Genomic DNA, 16,050 nt, shown 5'->3' on the forward strand with positions numbered 1-16,050 from the left:
TCCCTTCACCTTTTTTCACAAATAGAGTGTGATTTGACTGGCATTGTTTGAACCCCATATGTTGAACTGCTAAGTGGAACTTACTAAACCAGGCCTGAGGTGATTGTTTCAACCCATATAAAGATTTTTTTAACTTGCGCACTTTTTGTTCACTGCCTTTGGCACAAAAACTGGAGGTTGGGTCATGTACAATTCCTCTTCCAAGTCACCATTCAAGAAAGCATTTTTGATGTCCAATTGGTGAAGTTCCCAGTCAAGATTTGCTGCCAATGAAAGAAGAATCCTGATAGAATTCATCTTGGCTACTGGACCAAAAGTCTCTGCATAGTCCACTCCATATACTTGTATAAAACCTCTTGCTACCAGTCTAGCCTTGTACCTTTCAACAGTTCCATCAGCCTTGTGTTTCACTGTGAACACTCACTTGCAACCCACTGGTTCTTTCCCTTCAAGAAGATCCACCAACTCCCAAGTGCCATTTTTGTGTAATGCATCAATTTCTTCCTACATTGCATCTGTCCATTCAGGTTTGGATAAAGCTTTTGCCACATTCTTAGGAACGGGGACATTGTCCACAAAAGAGAGGAATGCACGGAATAAAGGTGAAATGTGATTATAGGACACAAAATTAGAGATAGGATGATTAGTGGTACAAGATCTAACACCCTTTCTCTTAGCAATAGGAACATCAAGATCATTAATGACAGGGGAATCAACATTGAGAGGAACAAGCATATCAATAGGAGCAAGTGTACCTGGCTGATGAGAAGGATCTGCCTCTGGCAAATCCGACGATGTTGGTTGCATAGTATTAGGTTCCACAGCTCTTGAACTTTGCTGGCTTTTATGGCGGCAATGAAAGACACGGAATGGAGGAGGGTCAGGTAGAGGAGGTAGTTGAGTTTGAGCCGCCTATTTCTCCTCAACCCTATTCTCCCCCTGAGGAGAAACCGAGAAGAAAGGTTGATTCTCAAAGAAGGATACATCGATGGAGACATAGTACTTGTGAGAGGTAGGATCATAGCAACGATACCCCTTTTGAGATAAGGGTAACCAAGGAAAACACAAGGTAGGGGACAAGTTATGGACAAAGCAACGACACCCAAAAACACGCATTGGAATGGTGGACAACGGAGCTGTAGGAAACATAAGCTAATGTGGGGCCTTATACTCTAGTAACCGAGATGGCATATTGTTGATGATGTATGTAGCACACAAAACTGTATCCATTCAAAAACGTTTTGGCATATTCATATGAATTAATAAGCCACGAGCTACTTCGAGAAGGTGACGGTTCTTTCGTTCAGCAACACCGTTTTGTTGGGGTGTCCTGGCACAAGAGCTTCGTTGAAGTGACCCACTCGAAGCAAAAAACCCCGTGAGATCACTATGGAAGTATTCCTTCGCATTGTTTGACTGGAAGATATGGATTTTAGTTTGGAACTGAGTGAACACCATGCGTTGAAAGTCTTTCACAATTTTTGGTACTTCATCTCTAGATCGCATAGGGTAAACCCAAGTGTATCTAGAGTAATCATCAATCAAGGTAATGAAGTACTTATATCCAACCTCAGTAGGTAGAGTAACAGGGCCCCAAACATTAGAATAAACAATATGAAATGAAAATTTAGATCTTTTATTTCTCAAAGGAAAAGAACTTCTACAATGTTTACTCAATTGACATGTCTGACACTGTAACTGACTCACTGACAAGGACTCAAACAACTTTGGGAACATAACTTTTAATGACTCAAAAGAAAGATGACCAAGACGACTGTGCCATAAATAGGCTTGACTCTCACTGGACGAACTCATGGACTTTGTAGCCACAAGACTAGCTTTATTCTCTAACACGTAGAGACCATCCACCATGCTTCCTCTACCAATCGTCTTCCTCGAGGCCAAATCCTGAAACACACATGAAGACGGAAAGAAAGTGACTGAACAGTTCAAGGAGTGAGTAATACTATTAATGGACAACAAATTTATAGGTAATTTCGGAACATGCAGTACATTAGAAAGGGTAAGGCCGAGTGGAAGAGGTATGGTGCCTTGGCCAGTTATGGTAGAGAAAGAACCATCAGCTAGTCTCACCTTATCTCTCCCAGAGAGAAGGTTATATGTCTGAAATAAATTTGACTTTCCAGTCATGTGGTTTGAGGCTCCGGAGTCAATAACCCAAGGAGAATCAGTAGTATGAGATGACATATGGAAGGCAGTGGCAGCGTTACCTGATGTAGACGTAAAAGAGGTAGAGGGAGTAGGACCAGAATCCATTTGGCAGAGAGTCCTACCATACAATTTTAAATGGTCACGAAAGGAGTTGATAATTTCTTCCTTAGGGTCAGAACTGAGATGCCTCTCCTGAGTTACCAATGGACCAGTCTCTTGAGATGCCATATTAGTTGAGTTATACTTTTTCTGATTCTACTGAATTGATTTCTTGCTCTGATCAGGTGTTGACTTCTTACCCAAATTCTATGCCCATTTAGGTTTTCTATGGAGATCCCAACATGTATTTCTGGTGTGTTTTGTCTTTTGGCAGTGAGTGCACCAAAGTTTACTCTTATCATCTGTTCTCTTCTGAGAGTCACCTTTCTTAAAAGCACCTCCGACATTTGTATCTGAATTTCCCTGGACAGCTAGGGCAATTGACTCCCCCTCTGCACAATTCATCACACTTCTTCTACTCTCTTCTGACTGCACTAAGGCACACACCTCCTGAACTGATGGCAAGTCTTTACTACCCAAGATCTGCACCCTGATAGACTCATATGAAGGATTCAGCCCTAGGAGGAAGGCAAAGACCTGTTGCTGAGATACAAGTGACTTATATGCCTTTGCATCTTCATCACACTTCCAATTCACATTCTGGTAGTGATCAAGTTCTTTCCGTATCGATGCCAAATCAGAATAGTACATCGAGAGAGTCCTCTCCCCCTGTTTGCAAGTAGAGGATTCAGCTTGCAGTTGGTATATCTTGGCATAGTGTCTCTGCTCTGAATAGGTGGACTTTGCTTGTTCCCATATCTCACAAGCAGTTTCAGCCCACATAAATGTCTTCCTTACTTGTGGCAGCATGGAAACCAAGAGCCCTGACATCACCATACTACTCTTGGTTCCACCTATCATATTCAGCACTTCCGTTCTTCGGTTTCTTCACTCTCCCATTGATGTATCCTATTTTCCCCCTAGCAGTGGTGTAGAGTTTTATTCCCCTAGATCACTCAAGGTAGTTCAGACCATCAAAGGGAATAACAGCCATGGGGAAATTCATATCCATTCCCCCATCCACTCCATTGTGGCTCCCTGAAATCTCTAAAGTAGCAGAATTCTCAGATGACATGGTAAACACAGAGTTTTTTTGATCTAAACTCTCAACTTAGGATCCCTCCTTTTATTGACAAAAAACTCCAAACACAACAATTCAGTTCTGGACTTAAATCTGAGCACAGAAAACAACAACAATTTCCAAAGAAGAACTATGGCAAGACTGATTTTCAGATCTGCATGAAGAACAGTCCCAACCTACTGGTTTTCTAGTAAGTTCCACAGCATTAATCAATAAGAGAGATCCTAACACATGAAATCAGACTAACGAGCAGAGAAAACAGGTCATCTGTGACCTACAGTCACCTTTTCACAGGTACAGGATCACACGATCCAACAAATAAAAGAGGTATAACCCTCACAAAAGTCTGCCGACATTTAGTGGTTTGGATTCATTTGTTCTCCACTTGGTACACGACCAAGGAAAGAAATAAAAGAAAAAAAAAGCTTTAGGGTTGTACCAGTTGCAGATCTGATTTGATCAGCCCAGATTCAATCCTCTGTTTCGCTCAGATTCAGCAACTTGAAGAGAAAAATTGATCGCCTAGATTCAACAGCCTTACTCTGATACCATCTTGGCAATAAATCCGATTGAAAAATGAGGAAGAAGAGAAGAGAAGGGAAGAAGAGAGAAGAGAAGGAAGAAAGGAAGAAGAAAAGGTTTGGAGCAATGGAACAGTACTGGCGGCGCCAGCTTCTATTATATTATATTAGGGCAACAAAAATAAGAAGGGAAAAGACACCTGTGCCCCTGCTGTAAGTGAAGTACAATAACAGAAAATAAAATAAAGGCTTTAATTAACCAAACAGACCCTAACATAAATAACTAAATTATTTGAACATATATAATATACATAAATATATATAAAATATATAGAAATATATGTATACCGGTTGGTTCGGTTAACCGCTGGTTTTCTATATGGGTTAACCAAAATCGAACCGGTACCTTCGGTTTTTTAAAATACTGAACTGAAACCGAACCGACCGGTTTGGTTAACTGGATTTTTGGTTCTGTTTCGGTCAGTTTTTCGGTTTGGTTCGGTTTTTCGGTTTTTCTTGCTCACCCCTAGCCATCACTCTTGCTGTTAACTATTATACTTCACTCTTCTTTCTCTAGTGGATGGAAAGTCGTTCAACCACCTGCATTTTGTGTGTGTTAATCTCTCCTTTCCTGATGTGCCTTGGGTTTAGCCTAATATCCTCTTATAGCTCCTGTCTGGAGTAGCAAAAGTTGTACTAAGCAGGTTTTATTTGTAAGATTTGTCCATTTTGTGAGTTGGAATACTTCTTGCTTTCTATGGCAGTCATGACTGGCTTTGATGTATTAGTTAAAAAATACAGAAAGAAAAAGGCATTTTGTAGAATTGGTAGGAAGATTATCTTGAGGACATTTTGGGGAATAAAATTGTTGCACATATGAAGCTGATAATAGTAACATAAACCCATAGGTAGCCCAATACATTGTCATTTGCATTTTATAGTACTTAAATCATAGAGGCCCATTCAATTCTTAAATACTGTCACATCATGCAAGAAGAGTAATTTGTAAAAGTGGAATTAATTACTTATTATTTGTGGTATTTTATACAGATACTTGGCACGGGATTTTCTATTGTTTTCCTAAATCTTGGACAGCGGCAACACGGAGAACTCAGGTATAAATTTTGATTTAGGACCTTGTAGTCATAACATTTTTTTTTTCAAGTTTAGAGTCTTTAGACATGGGCTCATAGGCTCTTGACGGAACAGTGAATATCACCTTCTTCATAAAGCTACCAACATGTTTGCAACACCACACTTCAATTTGCTCATTTTGTTACAATTTCATGTCAACATGTCACTAGATATTCTTACCTGTCAAAATGAAAAAGGTCATCTCCATTTCAGTTTAATGCAAAATAAGGTCATCTCCATTTTTTTGATGGAGATAGGCAGAAAAGGAGGTAGTGATATTCAAAATAAGGTCTTCTCCATTTTTTTTTATGTCAAAAGATGATCCAGGGCATTCAACCGGGGACTACAACAGTTGACAGTAGAGTCTAGATTTGGGAAAAGTCTCCATTTTTTTTGTAACATGATCCAGGGCATCTCCATTTTACTGCAAAATGGATATGGATAGAAAAGGAGGTACTGATATTCAAAATAAGTTCATCTCCATTTTTTTATGTTAAAATATGGTCCAGGGAATTCAGCTGGGGACTACAGCAGTTGACAGTAGAGTCTGGATTAGGGAAAAGTCTGTTGAATGCATCCTCTCCAAGGTAGCTTTTTATAGGTTTTTATCCCATCAGCAGCAGGTGGCTGATTTCCCTTGGTCAAAAATCTGGAGTAAATACATCCCATCCAAGATAGCTTTTCTGATCTGGACTGCTACCCTTGGGAAATACTTAACCACTGATAAACTGATCAGAAGGGGTATGGATTGGATTGAAAATACCTGCAGTCTGTGGCTCTGAGGTTGAATCTTCAGATCACTTCTTCATCCATTTCAGTTTCACATGTCAGCTTTTGTTATGGATGCATTCGTGGGAAAGACATACTGCCGCCGGCAGCAGCAATGAGGAGGGGCCCACACGACAGCTTATCCTGCCAGCTCTCCACCAGCTTACCTTATCCCATCTATTCTTACTTTATCTATTAGACATAGGAGTTAAGTTCTGTTCTTAGTAGGAGTTTGTTTACCTATTAGAAGTAGGAGTTTGATTTAAAGTTGGATTATCCTAGCCTAGTCGAATTCAATAAGGAGTTACCTCTTGTAATCTCCTATTTAAGGAGCTGTGAATTGGGAATAAAGGCATTCAGTTTTTCAGTCAAGGGAAGAGTGAGGAGAGTTCGGGTGATCTCTTGGACAAATCACCCATTAGGTTGCCACAATAGGGTCTGCACGCAAAGGGAGGGGTAAGGGGAAGCTAGAGGTTCTCCCCGTGGACCGACCCGTGACAAGATCCTACGCCCGGGCCCATAACATCTTGGTATCAGAGCCTACCGTCATGGGAGATCTGGAGCCGCTATCATCCAGGGTCCACGAATGGGAGCATAGGCTCGTAGAAACTAGCATGGAGGTTCGTGAGGTCAAAGACGATGTTCGGGAGCTGCAACGCTTGTTGGAAACATTTTTCTCTAACAAAGAAAGGAACTCCGAGGGAACCGCCACCACCAACAGTCGCCGACCAGACTGGGTAGAGACGTCCGATGAACATCAGATCGCCGCCCCGACAGCCGCAGTTATTCCCAAGTATAGTCGACTAGAATTTTTGTCTTACAACGGCACTGGAGACCCATTAGGATGGCTATATCGCTGCGAACAGTTCTTCCGTAACCAGCGCACTGATGACAAAGACAAGGTCAGTCTGGCCGCCTTCCACCTAACGGAAGAGGCACAACTCTGGTTCTACCGTCTGGAGCAGGAAGAACCCGGGCTCAGTTGGGAACAATTTAAATCCTATTGCCTCCTCAGGTTTGGACCCCCATTGACAAGCAACCCGCTGGGTGAGTTAATTAACCTCAAGCAAACTGGAACCGTGGCAGAATATCAACGCCAGTTCCAAACCCTTCTCGCCAGGGCAGCCTCGGTACGCCCAGATCAAAAAGTAGATATGTTCACCGCGGGGTTAGCAGAACCCATAAGGGTGGACGTGGAGATGCAACACCCTCTCAACCTAGTCACAGCAATGAACCTCGCACGTGCCTTCGAACGGAAACTGCAGCTCACCCACGGAACCCTCAGTATAAGTCGGCTAGCAACGACCTGAGCACCTTTGAAGACAGCAGGAGTGTCTCCTTCTTCGACCGCCAGCAGGGAACAAAGGCCTCCTACCAGTAACCCTTCCAGATCAGCATCAAGTATAGGGAGTAGCAGGACAACGCCCCCCATTAGACGACTGTCCCGAGCCGAGATGGTAGAACGGCGTGCAAGAGGGCAGTGCTTCAACTGCGATGATCTATACTCCTCGGGGCACAGGTGCAAGAAGCTATTCTGTCTTTTGGTAGACGAACCCGAAGAGGACGAGGATGAACCTACAGCATCAGACCCCGAGATCTCCCTCCACGCAATCACGGGGATCAAAACCTCACAAACCATGCAACTAAGGGCTCTAGTAGCAAGGAAACCAGTACGTATTCTTGTAGACTCCGGAAGCACCCACAACTTTGTCAGTGAACAGGCTGCCTGCCAGTTAGAATTACCGATGGAAATCAGGCCACAATTACAGGTAGCCGTGGCAAACGGGGAAAGAGTTCACAACCCCGGTATCTGCAAGGACACCAAAATTTAGGTCAGATCAGAATCTTTCCTTGCTGATTTGTTCATACTCTCCTTGGATGAATTCGACATCGTCCTGGGAGTCAAGTGGCTGATCACTCTAGGGCCAATCCTATGGGATTTCAGCGCCTTGACAATGACATTCCACCTGGATGGAAAACTGGTTACATGGCAGGGAACCAGGATAAGAACAAAGACGTAGTTGCATTCACTTCAAGGTGAGAACTTGCGCGCAACAGATATGGAGAGGCTTCTCACGGATTTCTCTGCAGTATTCCAAGAACCCAAGGGGCTCCCACCGTCCAGAGCCTGCGTTCATCGGATCCCTCTGATAGCCGGATCAGATCTCGTCGTTGTCCGACCCTATCGCTACCAACACTGACAAAAGGATGAAATAGAAGGGCAGTGTGCGGATATGTTACAGCAAGGGATCATCCGTCCCAGCCGCTCCCCCTTCTTCTCTCCGGTTCTGTTGGTACCCAAGCAAGATGGGACTTGGAGATTTTGTGTGGACTACAAAGAGCTTAACAGCCGAACGGTCAAGGATAAATTTCCTATCCCCATCGTAGATGAGCTATTGGACGAACTCCATGGCGCCCAATATTTCTCAAAATTAGACTTCCGGTCGGGTTACTTCCAGGTCCGGATGACTCCCGAAGATATAGAGAAGACGGCCTTCAGAACACATCATGGCCATTTTGAATTCCTAGTTATGCCATTCGGCCTCAGCAACGCACCTTCCACATTCCAGTCCCTGATGAATGAGGTATTTCACTCCCACCTCCGCAGATTTGTCTTGGTATTCTTTGACGACATCCTAGTCTATAGCAAGTCGTGGGTAGAACACGTGCAGCATCTACGGACTGTTTTTGAACTCCTGCGACAACACCAACTCTTCCTTAAGCGATCCAAATGCTCCTTTGGAGTCACTGTGGATGACTCCAAGATTCATGCGATCAAGGAATGGCCCAGACCGCAATCCGCCAAGGCTCTCCGCGGGTTCCTAGGGTTGACGGGTTACTACCGCAAGTTCGTACAAAATTACGGACTTCTGGCGGCCCCACTAACCAATCTGCTCAAGAAAAATGCCTTCCACTGGGATAATACAGCCGATGCAGCCTCTGCGAGTTTAAGAGAAGCCCTCTCCTCCACGTTGGTTTTACAGCTGCCAAACTTTGAGCTCGAGTTCACAGTCGAATGCGATGCATCCGGCACCGGCGTCGGCGCCATACTACAGCAGCAAGGGCATCCAGTCGCCTTCTTCAGCCACAAACTGGTTGACCGCCACCTTAAATTACCCGCCTACGAACGTGAACTGATTGGGTTGGCTAAGGCAGTGCAGCACTGGAGGCCATACTTATGGGGAAGGTCCTTCGTCGTCAAGACGGACCACTACAACCTCAAATACTTGTTGGAACAACGACTTACCACTTCGCCGCAACAACATTGGGTCAGCAAACTACTTGGTTTCGATTTTCGGGTGGAATACAAGGCGAGAACCTTGAACCGTGCAGCAAATGCCTTGTCTCGCTGAGAAGAAGACAATATGCTCCTCCATGCGATCTCCCAACCCCGAGCCACCCTGCTGGAATACATCCGGAACACACTGCCGCAATCACCGGAGTGGAACGATCTTGTCCAGAAAATACAGTCCGGAACGACCAACCCAAACTGGTCCATGCACGACGGGTTGGCACTATACAAGGGACGGATATATCTCCCAGCCGACTGTCCCTTAATCCCCTCCGTCATCTCCAACATACACAACTCCACGCATGAAGGTGTCCAGAAAACATTGCACCGCATCCACACTGATTTCCATTGGCAGGGTATGAAGGCTTCGATGCGGGACTTCATTCAGAATTGCTCTATGTGCCAACAACAAAAGTGGGAAAACTTGCACCCAACAGGCCTTCTCCAACCACTTTCACTCCCAACTCAGATCTGGGCCGATATTTCCATGGACTTCATTGAGGGTCTACCCAAGGTTGGCGGGAAATCGGTCTTATTCGTGGTGGTGGATCGTTTTTCCAAGTATGCTCATTTCCTTCCCTTATCCCACCCATATAGCGCGGTTTCAGTTGCCCACGCCTTCTTCACCCATATTTTCTGATTGCATGGGCTACTCGAATCAATCGTCAGTGACAGGGACCCGATTTTTACTAGCACCTTCTGGAAGGAGCTATTTCGACTGCAGGGAACAGCCCTAGCCTTCTCCTCCGCCTACCATCCGTAGACTGACGGCCAAACGGAGGTAGTAAACCGGACAATAGAGATGTACCTCCGCTGTTTTGTGGGAGACCAGCCACGGCGTTGGGTGGAGTACCTTCCGTGGGCCGAATACTGTTACAACACGTCTTATCACTCCTCTTGGCATGACTCCCTTCCGGGTTGTTTATGGTTGGGACCCTCCCCGTCTATTGTCTTACAAACCCGGTTCAACACGGTTGGAAGAAGTGGACCGAAGCCTACAGGACCGCGATACCCTCCTAGCCGAAGTCTCCCTACGCTTACAGCAGGCTCAGGCACGCATGAAGAACGCCTACGATCAGCGCCACAGAGAATTAACCTTTGAACCCGGACAGTTCGTATGGCTGAAGCTCCAACCCTATCGGCAACACTCCCTCAGACGCAGAGCTTTCCCTAAACTGGCTCCCAAATTCTACGGGCCCTTCAAGATTTTACGGCAGATCGGGAAGGTTGCATATCAACTCGAGCTACCAGAAGATAGCAGACTCCATGATACCTTCCACATGTCCTTACTCAAGCCATTTACAGGGACTCCTCCTGATAAGGCACCTCCCCTACCACCCTTAAAGGACGACAGACCCATTCTCCAACCTCGGGCTCTTGTCCGGTCCCACGTCAATCGGGGTACCTTAGAATTCCTAGTGGAGTGGGATGAACTACCATCAGCTGAGGCCACCTGGATCCCCTGGTCTGATCTTCACAACGCCTATCCAGATCTCGAGCTTGAGGACAAGCTCGTTGCTCAGGAGGGGTGTGATGTTATGGATGCATTCGTGGGAAAGACATACCGCTGCCGGCAGCAGCAATGAGGAGGGGCCCACACGACAGCTTATCCTGCCAGCTCTCCACCAGCTTACCTTATCCCATCTATTCTTACTTTATCTATTAGACATAGGAGTTAAGTTCTGTTCTTAGTAGGAGTTTGTTTACCTATTAGAAGTAGGAGTTTGATTTAAAGTTGGATTATCCTAGCCTAGTCGAATTCAATAAGGAGTCACCTCTTGTAATCTCCTATTTAAGGAGCAGTGAATTGGGAATAAAGGCATTCAGTTTTTCAGTCAAGGGAAGAGTGAGGAGAGTTCAGGTGATCTTTTGGACAAATCACCCATCAGGTTGCCACAATAGGGTCTGCACGCAAAGGGAGGGGCAAGGGGAAGCTAGAGGTTCTCCCCGTGGACCGACCCGTGACGAGATCCTACGCTCGGGCCCATAACAGCTTTGGTCCTTGGCTTTCTCCTGCTTCAGCCTGTAATCTTGTCATCCCAGTTCCTTAATTCAGTTTTTGCAAGGGTGGAGACTTCAGGGGCTAAGCAGAAAAGGGAACATTCTTTGGTGTATTATCCATGATGTACATCTGAGTGGTTTGTAAAGAAAGGAGCCAAAGAAATTTTGAAAACAGGCAAAACAATATGGATGTGGTGAGCAAGAATTTCAAAGGAACTTTACACCCATGGCTTTCTATCCAGAAACAGTTTATTGGAGTCCATTCTCAGATTTTTTTTTTTATGCGGAGACTCTAAACATTTTGTCTTCTTTTTGTATAGCCCTATGTAGTCACTCAATGTACTCGGGTGGATGTATCCTTTCTTAGTTCAAATTAAGAATATATTTAAACTAAGTTTCAATTTTGATTAACATTTCATAGAGCTTCCGGGAGATGGTGTCGGATTTTTAGCCTCAGAGAGAACTAATTTGAGCATATACTAATATGCTTGTGAAGAACTTCTCCTGTAGCCAAAGCTCCATATAATGAAAAGAAGCTTTCTTATTATTTTATTTCTGACAGGATGTTGTTCTGTGATTGATTTTGTAGGCATCTGAAAATAAGAACATGGTCATAAGTTTGTAACTTTAGAGTTCCTTATGCATATGCCTCTCTAGTTTCCCCTTCAATAAAATTTCCAAACAACCTAAATGTTCCTATTTTTTATTAAACTTAAATGGTTCTTGAATTTAAAAATAAGGGGTATTTCTTTCTATCCGGCATTTCTCACCAGAAGTATTTCAGCCACCTCCTAGAGGTAGAAAATAAAGATTATAATGCTTCAATATTTTTCCCTTAAGAAATACTACAAGATGTATTAATTGTACTTTAAATTGTTCTTGTAATGATGGAGTGATCCTTGTTATGTGCATTAACCTAGGCTGCAGAAGTCAAGCTAAAAAGTATAAATTTTTAGCTCGATTTTTTGCATTATTATTATATAAACAAACCAAATGGGGTGGGGATACCTGTCCAGTCAGAAATAGAAGCTAAGGTTTTCTAGTTGTAAACTTGTAATCAGACCAAGTCAAATTCTTGCTATATGATTATGCCATGATTGAAAGTAAAGAAATAATATACAATTACACGTATTTGGGTATTTATTTCTGGATTTACAAGCTGGATCTTGTTAGGACTAGCTTAACACATGAAACAAGTTACAGAACTATAGTCCTTGGATGATATCAGATCTCTGTTTAACACATATTCTCTGTTCTGTTCATTTCATTCCCTGTAAAATATTATGCACCATGTCTGACCACATGCTTTCCCATTGGCAAACTATTATCATTGTTGTTCTTTGTAGCTTCCATGAAAAATAGGCTATACTTTGTTGGAGAAATTGTGCTTAATGTAAAAGATACAAATGATATTAGAATTGGGAAAATGTTAGATGATTACTCAACCCATCTTGTAATTTACTGGTTATTTTCTTGCTTGTGCTTGTTTCTCACTTATTTTCTGGTCTTATCAAAGTCAACATTGATTACCTTACTGGAAGACTTGTAACCAATCAACTGGTATCATAAAGGTGGTAAACAATCAGGTTGTGTTTATCAAAATTCCTGGTGGGGTTGATTGGACAAAGCTCTTCCAGTATCATGTCCTTCTGACAGCATAGTTTTTCTTTGTCAAAAAATGGGTATTCCATTTTTTTCTTTCTCCTTGTTTGTGATCCCAAGAACCATTCATCAGTTAATGTAATTTTTATCTGCAGTGCATATTCCATCTTCAACGAAGACTTCAGAGAGCTTCCAGGGACACTTAATGCAGATCGTCTTGACAGAGACATACGGACAGGTCAGTTATAGGCCTCCTACATTGTTGCTTGCCATCATCCAAGTTGCTTTAGAACCCTGTATCTATCCAAAAGTAGAATGAAATGGTAGTTGAACGATGTTTGCAATGATGTAGCATGATGCTCCAAAAGGAATATATTTTCTCAACTGGTATTTCTTTGTTCAACGCCATAACTTTATCCAAATGTTGCATACTGAAAATGTACTGAAGATTGGAGGAAAAGATTGACTAATGCACCAGAAAAATCATGCTCATGATATGATGAAGGTCTCCCCAGCTGAAAACCTTGGCCTTGGTTTATGTTTTAGCATGAACAGTTATTTATTTTCTTCCAGGGTTTTGGAAAACAATGATTTTGGGATAAAAGGGCAAGAGGGGCAGTATCCATTGAGAAATCCAACTTGGTTATGCTTTCTTGTATATGGTCGCTGATGATAATAAAGAGATAGTTGCAATAAATGGAACAAAATAACATCCAATCAAATTCTGCTTCATACCCTCCATATTTAATAAACAGGCAAGTCAAGAAGGTAACTATCAGTTTCTGCTTGTGGGATATTGACTCGCCATTCCAGCTCAACTGTTCAAGTCCGGGTAGATATTTTATCTACCAATGCCAGAGAACTGTGATATCCAGTCTTCAGTTTACAGCCACTTCCATATTAAATCATCTTCCTTAAGGCTATGTTTGGTTTGATATAAGAAACAGAAAGTTAAGGGAAAGTTCTCAAGGCTCAGTTTAGAAAGAGTAAAAATACAAATATGTACAGTACAATTACATACAAAATAATGCAAAATACAAGGTTTTGCACTCTCAAATTTGTATTTTCCTGAGGTGTTTCACAAAATTTGACAAAAATCTTTCCCCTTGCCTTCTCTTACTCTCTTATTTTCTATCAAACCAAAACAGAGCCTAAAGGGATCTCAGCTTGAATTGCAATGATGGGATGAATCAACTCAGAGTGGCTTGTGATTGTTGGGTTAGATGATCTAGACCATCTTTGTGAGTTAATGGGTAGGTCCATGGGAGGACCAAATCCTATTTCCTCTCTGCCCTGTGTCCAACTTTTTACTGGATAATATGATGTATTTGTGTGGCAAGTGACATGATTGGACTTGTTTATTGCAACCTTACATGCCATGTGTAGCTTGTGTTATCTAATCCACCATAAATATATATGTTTCTTTTGGATTTATTGGTGATGATGGCTTGTTGTCACGGTTGACCTCGTCAGATGTCACGAGCATTTTTATATTATTCAAGTCAATACTCAGGGCCACAATTATGAGTTTTGGTTTTTCTCCCAAACCAGATTTGACCAGTAGCTAGAGCTTCAAAACTTTAACTGGATTAGGTGATTAGCTCAGCTGAATCCTAGAAAAAATGGGTGGTGTGCTTGTTTGCTTGCAAAGAAATCAATCTGAGTTGGATTCACATTTGCTGGGTTGGCTAATTGAGTGAGTTCATCGGTTCAAGTTCAAACAAATGCTTGTTTTGTCCCCCACCTTGAAACCCAAAAGTAATAAAATAAATAAGCCCCACATATGGCCAATAGGGTCAATTCTATTGAAAGTGTCCAAGTCTTCTTAAAAAATCAAAATCTAATTTATTCATGTGTTTTTTCCTTGAAAATAGTACCCATCTCTCTTTAATATTCGAGCTTGGGATACAGCATTTGTGGTGTGGCATTCTTTCAATTTCAGCCCATCGTTGAAGGCACGTAATATGTGCCACGTGGCAACTACAGGGATCCTTCTAGGTTCTATTCATAAGTGTTTTTATCTTTCTCATGCTTATCTACTTTCAATACTTTGAATTCTTATAAATCCAAATATAAGTACAATTGAAAATAGTATATCTTAATCTCTGGTTAATTAATGCCCCCAAAATCTTGCTGTTGCCACGTGGCAACTACACGAATTCTTCTAGGTTCTGTTCATTATTAGTGTTTGCTTTCTCATGCTTTATCTACTTTCAATTCTTCTCGAATTTATATAAATGCAGTCGACACTCCTCAGGATGACCCAAAATAGCATCTCTGGTTAACTAACCCCCCCCCCCCCCCCCCCCTCCCTCCCAAAATCTTGCTGTTGCCACGTGGCAACTTATTCAAAACGTTTACTACATGCAGCGAGAAGCTTTGAGAATATGTTGTATGAGAAGTGTTGGGGTCTTTATCAGTAGGGGTGTGAATGGACCGGTTTTGGGTTGGACGGACCAATAAGACATTGAATTTGGACGGACTGGACGGACCAATATGACATTTTGGATTGGACCCGGTCTGTCCATAATGAATTTATATCGGATTGAGCTAATATCTGGTCCATTGATAGAAGATTAGAACATAGGTGTCAATGGACCAGGTTTGAGTTGAAACCATTCTAAATTAACAGGAATTTGAACAGATTAAACAGTCTCTAGATCGGTCCAAAATATTCATTGGACTGGATTGGATCAGGCCCATTTGTAGTGGACTCACATTGGAGTGGAACGGATTGGACCAAATCCAGTCCAATTGACACCCATATTTATCGGTAGGTGAAATTAGATTTAGATGATGTCAATTATATAATTAACTACGGAAAAGAGAAAGATAACCTACTCAATTTGACTTGGAAAACCTCCTGTCGTCCACTTGCCCTAATTTCTCTGTCAGACTCCGACTAAATCTTGTTATCCCTTCATTTTTGTCAAACCTCTTCCCTTCATTTTCTTCCCAATTAATCTAACAACTGTGGGCTGGATTTTGACAAATTTTGTTAGCCCACATGATCATCATTTTTCTCCTTTTTTGGGCTAACATGATCATCAATCAGGAAATCCACCAAAAGCACCTTCTTGTTTGGAAAATCAAGGTTAGAGAGCATGGACTTCGGATTGATGGAGTAGATGTTTTATTGTTTTAACCGTCAGATTGGTGTCAAACTAGGAGTGGGCTCCATGTGTGATGTGACAGCCGTGTTCCCCGCATCAACAATTGTCAAAAGCAAAAGCTGCAAATAAGAAGAAGAAAATGTCAACTGATCACATGGCTAGGATTTCATCGGCGCGTTTTTAGTAGGAATAGATCAATACAAGGGTTAGGTTTAGGTTAACATATCCCGCCACTTTAGCAGCGGAGACAGCATATCATCATGTATT

At 42.5% G+C, this 16,050-nt stretch overlaps 1 protein-coding gene across 2 annotated transcripts in view; it reads left to right on the top strand.

The window, feature by feature from the left end:
• LOC104606454 (ubiquitin family protein) overlaps positions 1-13,161 on the top strand; it is a 30,820-nt gene extending 17,659 nt beyond the window's left edge. For both annotated transcript variants that reach the window (XM_010271672.3, XM_010271673.3), the window contains 2 exons: positions 4,924-4,988; positions 12,826-13,161. In XM_010271672.3, the coding sequence (XP_010269974.1) occupies positions 4,924-4,988; positions 12,826-12,919 (159 nt within the window). In that variant the 3' untranslated portion in view covers positions 12,920-13,161. The remainder of the gene's footprint in view (positions 1-4,923; positions 4,989-12,825) is intronic.
• Positions 13,162-16,050: the final 2,889 nt, after the last annotated feature.

This window comes from Nelumbo nucifera, chromosome 6 (assembly GCF_055504915.1).
Source record: "Nelumbo nucifera cultivar China Antique chromosome 6, China Antique-T2T, whole genome shotgun sequence".
NCBI classification, from domain to species: Eukaryota; Viridiplantae; Streptophyta; class Magnoliopsida; order Proteales; family Nelumbonaceae; genus Nelumbo; species Nelumbo nucifera.